The sequence below is a fragment of the Nicotiana tabacum genome, chromosome 1, assembly GCF_000715075.1.
Source record: "Nicotiana tabacum cultivar K326 chromosome 1, ASM71507v2, whole genome shotgun sequence".
Lineage (NCBI taxonomy): Eukaryota > Viridiplantae > Streptophyta > Magnoliopsida > Solanales > Solanaceae > Nicotiana > Nicotiana tabacum.
In genome coordinates this window covers 44,961,271-44,972,559 of record NC_134080.1, presented here as the reverse complement: position 1 = coordinate 44,972,559, position 11,289 = coordinate 44,961,271, and the positions used below count along the sequence as shown (strand labels likewise).

At 37.8% G+C, this 11,289-nt stretch overlaps 1 protein-coding gene across 1 annotated transcript; it reads left to right on the top strand.

Moving 5' to 3' along the window:
* Window positions 1-620: 620 nt before the first annotated feature.
* Window positions 621-1,004, top strand: LOC142162654 (uncharacterized). The gene has a single exon (XM_075219070.1). It carries the CDS (start codon window positions 621-623, stop codon window positions 1,002-1,004), a length of 384 nt encoding a protein of 127 aa, XP_075075171.1.
* Window positions 1,005-11,289: the final 10,285 nt, after the last annotated feature.

The following is an 11,289-nucleotide window of genomic DNA, read 5'->3' as shown; positions in this document are numbered from 1 at the left end:
ATAAACCTTTGTAAATTATAAACCATTGTGTTTGTGTCTTGGCTAGAGTTAGTTGAGTTGGAAGTCTTTGTAATAGAGGTATTACAAATTGGCTTGTAATAGGTTTGTTACAAGTTAGTGAGAGATACCAAAGTCTTTCTAATAGAGTAATTACAAAATGGCTTGTAATAGAGTATTACAAGTTAGTAAGGGATTAAGAGGTTAATTCCTAGGTTGCATAGGTTGTAATCTGAAGTTTGCTTGGTTAGTGGAGTTGAAATCCTACTAGAGTAGGTCGTGGTTTTTAATCCCTTGAGCAAAGAGTTTTCCACGTAAATATCGCATGTTCTTTATTTACTACTGATTTACTGTGGGAATTGATAAAGAACCTAGTTCTCTATATAGTTTGGCGGACCCTTAAATTTTATCAATTAGTATTAGAGCAGGTTCTTTCTAAAAGGTTAACAACTAGAAAGGATCTTCGTGGCTGCTCCACCAAACTTCGAGGAAGGATAATTAACATACAGACCACCAAGATTCAACAGCCAATACTATGGTTGGTTGAAAACAAGAATGCATACTTCATAATGGCGGAGGACTCCGAGCTTTGAAATGTGATTTGTGATGGTCCCTTTGTCCCTATGAAAGTTGTTCGTAAGGGAACAAGGATTGTTCAAGAATACAATGGTGCTAACCGAAAAGCTATTGAGAAGAACTTCAAGGAAAAGAAGATTCTTATGTGTGGTATTGGACCGGACGAGTATAATCGTATCTCAGTATGTGAATCTTCCAAGGAAATCTGGGAAGCTCTTCAAACGGCTCACGAGGGAACTACTCAGGTAAAGCAGTCCAAAATAGATATGCTTACAACTGAGTATGAATTCTTTAAAATGGAAGAGCATGAGTCCATTCAAGAGATGCATACCCGTTTTACCTCCATAATCAATGAGCTTCATTCTCTTAGTGAAATCATTCTAACCAAAAATCTTGTCTGGAAGATACTCAGTGTTCTACCAGGTTCTTGAGAGAGCAAGGTTAATGCTATCACTGAAGCCAAAGACCTGTAGAAGCTGACTATTGACGAGCTTATTGGAAATCTCAAAACATATAAGATGAAGAGAAAGAATGATCTTGAAAGAAGAGAGCACAATGAGTAGAGGTACCTGGTTCTCAAAGCTGCCCACACTGACTCAAGTAGTGATGAATCTAAAATGACGTATCTCACTCAAAGATTTCAAAAGATGGATCGTAAAAATGGTGGGATCCCAAAGAAAGAAAGTTCCAGTAGGAATTTCAAAGGAAATGATTGCTATCATAAGTGTGGAAAGCCTCGACACTTCATTAAAGACTGCCTTATTCATAAGCAGGATCATTACAAAACCAACATTGCTAAGGCGGCTAAGAGGAATCAGGTCCCTGATAGGAAATTCAAAAGAAGAGATGATGTTGACAACATGGTGAAGCAAGCTTTGGTTGATTGGGGAGATTTCTCCAACGAATCTGAAGGTGAGGATGACCAAGATGATGCATCTATGATGGTTGTTGACAATGAATCTTCAGAATATGAGTCAATCTTTGCACTCATGGCTAAATCTGATGATGACGAGGACAAGGAGGAAGATGAGGTAAGTTTTCTTGATGTTCAAAGAAATTTAAAAACTTACTCTAAGAAAAAAATGGTGTCCTTAGCAAATGTGTTGATTGATGTCTATCATAGCCTCATTAATGAGAAAAATACTTTAATAGAAGAAATTGGTGACATAGAACAAGAGAGGATGATATGGTAATTTCTATTGTAGACTTGAAGGAACAAGTGGAAGAAGTAACTAGAGAAATAACTAGTTGAAAAAACAAACAAAAATTGGATGGACAACACTAAGGGTAAAGAAGTGGCTAGTAAGGCTCAACTTAAGCTTGAGAGTGAGCTTAAGAAAGTTAAAACAAGTCTTGTTGCCGAGCTTGAAAATAATAGACAACTTCAGGAGGATTTGAAAAGGGTTAAAATGATCTTGATAAGTCACTTAGATGTACCAGGTCCTCTGATGTAATAACATCTATGTATAAGAGTAATGGTGGAAACAAGCAAGGAATTAGGTTCCAAAAGACTAAAACCTCCTATAATCCCCATAGCAAGTATGTAACTGTGGATGATAATTGGTTGTGTACTCGTTGTGGTCAAACAGGTCATTACATGGACTCTTGTAAAACTAAAATTCAGTCTTTGCAGAAAAAAAAATTATTGAAAAGAGGCCTACTGATGAGAAACCTGATTCCCTGAAAAGAAAATATGTGCTGCATGGGCAAAAAGAAGTTTGATCCGTCCATTCTATCATTATAAGGGACCCAAGCTGGCTTGGGTTCCTAATTCTAAACATTGATTTAGTGTGCAGGCTGAAGTGAGAGGTAGTAGTCAAAAGATGGTACATGGATACTGGCTGCTCTAAGCATAAAATTAGAAGAATGAATGGTTTCCTCTCACTCTAGGCCTTCCAAGGTGGGAGTGTGTCCTTTGGAAACGACAAGAAGGCTATATTCTTGGTGTTGGAAAAATTGACAAAACATTCTCCATGCTATTGAAAATGTGTACTATGTGAATAACTTGAAATATAGCTTGTTGAGTGTGTCTCAAATCTGTGATAAGGAAAAATGAAGTGAAGTTCTTGTCCAAATCTTCCAGTTTCACCAATCATAAAACTGGTGAAATGGTATTAATAGCCAAGTGATTCAAGAATATCTATGTTGTAGACCTTGATTCACTAAATGGTGGTGATATAACATGCTTAAGTGTCATTGTTAATGATGTAGAGTTATGGCACATACGACTGGGGCATGCAAGTTTTTATTTGCTGAACAAGTCAGTTATGGAGGACCTGGTTCGTGGGCAAGCATTCAACACTGATTGCTACTTGATTAACAAATGCATGATCAGATCCCTTCTCGAGAAGACTCTCTATGAATTGCTCAATGGGAGAGACCCAACGATGACTTACACGGGAGCCTTTGGATGCAAAATATTTTGTTCTCAACAATGGTGGCAAATAGTCACATAACAAAGAAGATGAAGATGGAGAATTTACAAGTGCTCTTAATGAAGCTATAGATATTGCAAATGGAAAGACTGATTTTGATGAGTCAAGTCAAGTAAAGCGATTAAGGAGATGCAGCAGAATCTCCAAAAGGCACAGAGGAACCTGGTCCCTCTATCACCTCGACTGAAGCTAAACATAGGGTTGTTGATGTTGTATCAGGTAATCCAAATGCGTGACAAAGAGTGGAAGTCATAATTATGTTGTTGTCAATGATGATTCACATATGGAAGAACCTGGTCCTTCAAATTCTGAAGTTCAAGTATCCAACTAGAAGCAAAAGAGTTCACATTCCTTCAAAATGTAATCACACCTTTAGACTCTGGTATTCAACTTAGTTCTAAGGCAAGGAACATGGTTTCCCTCTCAATGTTTCTCAAATCGAGCCTAAGAATATCAAAAAAGCATTGAAAAATGCTAACTGGATAACTACTATGTGAGAACATCAGTTGAGAGGAACCAAGTGTGGCACCTGGTCCCTAGGCCTTCAGATAGAACAATGATTGGGACCTGGCCCAAAAGACTCTCACTTGAAGGCTGCCAAGGGAATTTTGAGGTATCCTAAAGGAACGCAGGACCCGGTCCTCGTCTATTTTTCAGGAGATACTTTTGACTTGGTTGGATATGTTGATGCTGATTATATTGAATATCTGGTGGATAGAAAGAGCACATCTGGAACGGCACATTTTCTGGGGTCATGCTTGATCTCATGGGGTACAAAGAAACAAACTATGTGGCTCTTTCTACTACTGAAGCTGAATACGTGGTTACTACTTCTTGTTGTACTCAACTACTACAGATCAAGCAACATCTTGAAGACTTTGGTGTATTTATAGCTTGAACCCGGTACAACACAAGAGGACAAAGCACATTGATGTACGACATCACTTTTTGAGGGATAATGTTGAAAAGGTTTTGATTTGTATGAAGTTCTGGAAGACGGAGGATTAGGTAGCAGACATCTTCACCAAGGCGCTGAGCAGTGAACACTTTGAAAGAAATTGTCTGGAGTTGGGGAACCTGGTTCCTATGACTCAGGTTAGTAGTCTCTTCAATACTTATATGCCTTTTTAAACTGATGAAGTGTAATGTCATTAATTTATTCTCATCTCTCTCCAAATTTTGAAGTCCAAAATTTTAAAACTTTTCTAAACTGACCTGCTACCCCGGAAACCATTTCCTTCTCTCACACCCAAAACTTATCTCAAAATGAATCCTTCTCTCCAAATATGCCAGAAGTGAACCCAACTCTATCACCTTCCAAAATCCTAAATCCATCTGAATCGAAACCCAAGAAGTTTTTGGTAGATTTTGATAGGACTTTAACTGAAAAAGAACGGGGTAGATCTAATATTATAGAGAGTAAGGCTGAAATTGTTGTTGGGTTTGTAAAGCCTTGAAGGATGGAGGAATCGGTGAATGTGCTAGAAAAGGGGGAACTGAATGACAGACTTGGTCCCTCAAATCCTTCTTAGGATGTTAATTCTGATGATGATCTTCTTCTCTTGGGTTATGTGCTTAAATGAACCTCCAATTCAGTAAAAAGGATTGATAAAAAATAGGCTGCTTGATGATGAAGTGGTATGACCTACTGATGTGGTGATTGTGGAAGAGAGTATGAAGTGGAAAAAATCTTTACTTGTGAGAAAGAATTCAAAAAAAATGAAGAAAAGAAAGTTGGCTGAGAAAGATGCAGCAGATGATAAGGGTGAAAAGATTGAGAAGAAGAAGAGGGAGCAAGGCCGCTCAGGGTAGTGTGAGTGAGGAGCCTAGTTCCTTACAGAAGCAAAAGGTTGAGTTATCGGGTTTGGAGAGGTAGAAGACTCTAAAGTCTAAAAAAAATGGGTTGTTAGGCACAATGTTGACTCTTATATTACTGAAAAATGGAGGAACTTCTTGACATTGTTGAGTTCCAAAAATAGAATCACCTCTTTGTTCCTCCAAGTTCCAACGTTTATGAAGAATAAGTAAAAAACTTCTATGTTGTATGTGATACTCTGATGCTATGTGTGCATGGGATTGAGCTTGTTCTTAATGAGGAAAAGCTTCGAGAGATTCTTGGTGATCTGATTGATGGTTCAGTCTGCCCAGATAGGTAGAGAACCATGTCCCCATGGACCCTTGGAAGAATAGAATGCTAAGTTGAAGGCAGGTGGAGGAATTGAGAGAGCAGATGACCATTGATCAAAGGAGAGTGAATAAACAAATGGACAAGTTCATCAAGGCCTTAGCCCCTTACTTTTCTTCTTGCCTAGTGATCCATGTCTTTCACTCCTTCCAAATTCCCTCAAACGCCTATCGTCTTTTGATCCCTATATTTGATGACATTGGTACTTAGTTGTTTAAATTGTCATATTCTATATTGTTGAAACTACTATGATTTTGTTATAATTACTCTACTATGGGAAATCACTCTATTTTGTACAATGCCATTCACTTGTTGTTCTTGTTATTGTTTATGTTGTGTTGCCCAAGTGGCATGAGTTAATGTTGTTGAACTTCCTTTTGGTTGTGCTTCTTCTATTATTCTTTTTAATGATTCCAAAAAGGAAAGTTACATAAGTGTCAACAAGGGGAGGAACATAATCGAATTGATATATTGTGTTGTGCATGAAAAATAACTCTGTTTCGTAGGGGGAACGTTGCTGATAACATGTTGATTATAGGTCTGATCTGCAGGGAAATATGTGAGGAATCTGGTTCTCAAGAGGAACATTAATTTTAGGTTTGTCATCATCACAAAGGGGGAAATTGATAAGTTATGTTATTTTGTGTTTTGATGATTTGCCGAACAATCTTGAAGAACCAGTTGTGATCAGTTCCTTTGGTTTGGTTCTCATGGGAAATATAACTGATTCGTAGGGGAACAATAGGGAGATCTGGTTCTCAGGGGGAATATCAATTCTAAGTTTGTCATCATCAAAAAGAGGGAAATTGATAAGTTATGCGTCTTTTGTTTTAATGATTTGACAAACTTCATGAGAGAACAAGATAAGGAATCTGATACAATTAGTTCCCTTGCATTCAGAGTAACTAGTCAGATGTCTGTTTCAATTCTCAATGAAATAAGTTACGGAAACAGCAGAGGGAACAGATAGGGATCAGTTCCCCTGGTCGTTGTACAGTCAACTCTACAACTGTAAAAGCTACTGCATGGTACTGTCTGGCAGCAGTATAGCAGCACAGTTGTAGCTTGCTAAGGCCAAACTAAAGGGCACTTTATTACATCACCCTTGATGACATCACACACACATATTATTAATATGAGGCAAGAGATTTCATCTTCTCGACACTTGCAAATCAAAAGAAAATATTCTCTCAAGTGCTAGCCACCACATCTCTCAAGAACAAAGCTACTGCAACCTCAAGGACCAGATCCAAAGAATAAAGGTATCTTAAATCCGTAGGTTTGTTGAGTCTTTATTATTTTGTTCTTCACTTGTAATTCCTACTTAGCTTAGTTAGAAGTATTGTGTAGGAAGCCATTGTAAATCATAAACCATTGTGTTTGTGCCTTGGCTAGAGTTAGTCAAGTTAGAAGTCTTTGTAATAGATGTATTACAAAGTGGCTTGTAATAGGTGTGTTACAAGTTAGTGAGGGATACCAAAGTTTTTGTTATATAGTAATTACAAAGTGGCTTGTAATAGAGTATTGCAAGTTAGTGCGAGATTAAGAGGTTAATTCCTAGGTTGCATAGGTTGTAATCTGAAGTTTGCTCGGTTAGTGGAGTTGAAATCCTACTAGGGTAGGTCGTGGTTTTTAATCCCTTGAGCAAGGTGTTTTATATGTAAATATCGTGTGTTCTTTATTTACTGCCGATTTACCATGGGAACAGATAGAGAACCTGGTTCCCTATACTGTTTGGTTTTATAGTCTGTTTCTTACTGTGGGAACTGATAGAGAACCTGATTCTCTATATAGTTTGGTGGACCCTTATATTTTATCATACACATTTTGGTTATTAGGTTTGTGCTTTTAATAATTAAAAAGACATGATGATAATTATCCTTTTTTCCCAATTGTTTTATCTAGGTAGAGAAAGTAAGAATCTATCATTTTCACCTTGTCTCCATTACTTGATTAAGTCAAATAATTTAGGATGTGAGACGAGAATTTGTATTTTTCTTGCTAAAACAGTAAAAAAAATTAGTTTAATTGTAAATATTGGCCCAAGTGAAGGTTTGCTTTGAAGATTGACAAAGGAAGCTCAGGCATGAACCAGGTCCATCCCTTGGGTGCATAGAAACGGGAAGATTCGATCATGTGGGATGCACGTGAAGGAGATAAGCTTAACTTGGTATATTTGAGATCTTCTGATCGAAAAGGTTACATAATTGATAAGGAGAAGGACTCCTTACTCAAAGAGAATATTATCCAAGATAGGGAAGGAGTTAGAAGTTGATATCAACTAGAACTCTTCCACCAAGGAAGAATAGCATTAGAATTCTAGTTATTTCTTCACCTACTAACTCTATGAATTGCAGGATATTCTCACTTTACAGGTGATGCACAAAAACGCAGAAGTTAAACATGAATTGAGAGCAAAATAGCAAGGATTTTTGCAAGCACTTTATGTGTGATTCAAGTGTGCAAACCTGAAGCTACGTGAACCAGATAGAAGAATCTGTTCCAAGTGTTTGTCTTTTATCCTAGGTCAATTGTAGTAGGAGTTTTCATATCGTACCTTTCAACTTTATCTAGAGACAATTGTAATAGGTACTCAGAGTATTCAAGTTAGAGTTAACTTGAGATTGTCGCAACAGTTAGAGGTTGTTTGCTACAACGGGATTAGAATTAATCCTAGGTTTACAAAAGTGTTTTGTAAATGCAGTTTTTGGCTTAGTGATTTAGTGAAGAGTTTGGGAAAATCCTACTAGGAAGTAGGTCGTGGTTTTTCACCTTTTGAGCCAGGTGTTTTCCACGTAAAATACTTGTGTTCTTTACTTTCCGCATTTACTAATTCTGCAATAGTAGGTTAAGGAACACTTAGAAGAACCATGTCCTTCCATAATCAGTTTAAGCGAAAAGTCGATCACCACACAAATTATCTCTCCCCTCCCCCCTTGTGTGGTATTAAAGTATAAAACATCATCCAGTATAATATACTGGAGATCTAGTATGATATACTGGAGTTCCAGTATAATATACCACCTGGAAACTAGGAAGGGCAATCCACTGCTAGGCCACCACTCTTCAACGACCAATATTACTCTTGGTGGAAAAACAGGATGAGTGATCACATCATAGGAGAAGACTATGAGCTACGGGACATTGTCACAGATGGTCCACCTAGCTACCATGAAGAAGAATGCTGGAGGAGTAGATATTCCAAAAATGAGAGTTGACTGCAATGCTGGGGACTTGAGGAAATGAGAGAAGAATGCTAAGGCCAAGAAATGACTTGTGTGTGGACTTGGTCCAGACGAGTATAGCAGAATTCAAAGTTGTACCACTGCTAAGGAAATTTGGGACACTTTGCAAGTGGATCATGAAGGAACACCTCAAGTGAAGAGGTCCAGAGGAACACTATTGTATTCTCAATATGAGAATTTCACCATGAAGGAAGGAGAAACCATCCAAGAGATGTATAAAAGGTTCACCACACTGAAAAATGAACTTAAGTCTCTTGGAAGGTTTATTCTTAAAGAAGACAAAGTTGAGAAGATTTCGACAAGGGTTCTGCCAGTCTCTTGGGAAAGCAAAATCACTGCTATTCAGGAATCAAAGAACATTGTCACTCTTAAGTTGGATGAGCTAATTGGAAATCTCACTGCCTATGGACTTAGAAGGAAAACCATAAAGATGGATGCACCCAAGAAGGAAAGGAGCCTGACACTCAGAATCACTGAAGGTGCTGATATAGAGGAGGATGAAATGGCCATGATCACAAAGCACTTGAAGAAGTACCTAATGAGAGGAAAGGGTCCTTCCAGAAGTGAAAACTACAGCAAACCAAGGGTTCTTGAAAAGTAAACCAATGAGGGATGTTACAAGTGTGGTAAGACTGATCACCACATCAAAAACTTCCCTCAATGGGAAATTGAATGGAAGAGGGAAAGAGCTGAACATAGAAATAGGAAGAAGGAACATGTTCATCCCAAGAAGAACAAAGGATCAACAAAGGCTATGGTTACTGCCTGGAGAGAAAGCTCAGATGAGGACTCAGAGGATGAAGATGGAGATGAACAAGCACTTATGGCCATTGGAGAATCTGATGAGGAATCTAAGGTAAGTGTAATTCATCTAAAAGATAAGATTAAATTTTTGTCTAAAGAAAGGCTATCTGAGTTACTCCTGGATTTCATTAATGAATCTGAGGATCTAAATAATAAAATAGTTGTCTAAGGAGTATGTGATTTGAAAGCTAAGTACAAAAATCTAGAACTTAGGGCTAGTGAAAGTGATAGTAAAAATGTTGAGTTAAAGAACCAGGTTCTTGAACTTGACACAACGGTCCTAGAACTTAGATCTGGAAATCTAAAACTGAAATTAGGAATAGGTAAAAAGAATATTGATCACACACAACTCACTTTAGAAGAAAACCTAGGAAAAAGAAAGATGAATTGTACAAAAGATATGAGAAGATAAGAGTAGTAAAGGAGGATCTAAGTAAAGTCAAGAACAAGCTAGACATAACCTGTAAATGGAATAGGTCCTCTGATTCACTTTCATGGCTACAAGAACACCATAGTAGCAATAAGAGAGGACTTGGCTACGGGACCCCTGCACCTAAGTGGGATCCCAAAAGCAAGTACATCACACTTCCTGAGAACAAAATCTGCACTCACTGTGGTAGGACTGGTCACTACAAAAGTGAATGTACTGCAAAAGAAAGGGCTAATCAAAAGAATAACATATTTGTTCAAGGGAAAAATAGGCTGCCAGGATGGGCCAAAAAGAATCTAATTCACCATTTTGCCTATAAAAAGGGACCCAAACTAGTTTGGGTTCCTAAGACTAACCCCTGATTTCCTTTTGCAGGTCCAAGTGAAAGGGAGCAGCCAAATATGGTACATGGATAGTAGCTGCTCAAAGTACATGACAGGAAGCAAGAACCAATTCCTTTCACTTGAGGACCTCAAAGGAGGAACTGTCTCCTTTGGAAATGGAAAGAAAGATGAGATCATTGGGGTTGGAAAGGTAGGTAAGACAGACTCTCACTCGATTGAAAATGTCTACTTGATAGATGACTTAAAATGCAGTCTAATCAGTGTATCACAACTATATGACAGAGGTAACTTGGTAGCATTCACCTCTACCAAATATTTTGTGATAAATCTTACCACTAACAAGATTGTTTTGCAGGGAAAAAGAGTAAACAATATTTACATTGTAGATCTGTCCCCACTCTCAGAAAATGAACTCACTTACTTAAGTGTGTTGGACAATGATCCTCTTCTTTGGCACAAGAGACTTGGATATGCGAGTCTGAGCCAACTCAACAAATTAGTCTCCAAGGATCTAGTGATAGGGCTGCCTAACATCAATTTTAAGAAAGACAAAGTTTGTGAGGCTTGTGCAAGGGGGAAGCAGGTAAGATCCTCTTTTAAATGCAAGAAAGTGGCAAGCACCACTAGAACGATAGAACTGGTCCATATGGATCTTTGTGGTCCAATGAGAACGTTAAGTAGAGGTGGTAAAAGATATGTGATGGTGCTTGTTGATGATTACTCTATGTTTACCTGGACACTATTTTTAACATCTAAAGATGAAGCATTTGACATGTTTACCTCTTTTGTTAGAAAAACTCAAAAACAACTAGGTAATCAACTTACATCAATTAGGTCTGATTATGGAACTCAATTTGAAAATGCTAAGTTTGCTAAATTTTATGATGTGCATGGCATAGATCATAATTTTTCTGCTCCTAGGACTCCACAACAAAATGGAGTAGTTGAAAGAAAGAATAGAACACTTGAAGATATGGCTAGGACTATGCTTCTTTCTAGTAAACTGCCCCATAGCTTCTAGGCAAAAGCTGTAAATACTGCATGCTACATCATCAATAGGTGCATGACTAGACCTCTTGTAGAGAAGACTCCCTATGAGTTTCTTAAAGGGAGAAAATCAAATATATCCTATCTTAGGGCATTTGGATGCAAGTGCTTTGTGCACAACAATGGTAAAGACTCCCTAGGTAAAGTTTAATCCCAGAAGTGATGAGGGAGTATTCTTGGGATATTCTTCACATAATAAAGCTTATAAGGTATACAAAAAAGAACT

Excerpts from the sequence above, each read along its gene's own strand:
- LOC142162654 (XM_075219070.1), top strand. The coding sequence starts at position 621 with ATGAAAGTTGTTCGTAAGGGAACAAGGATTGTTCAAGAATACAATGGT.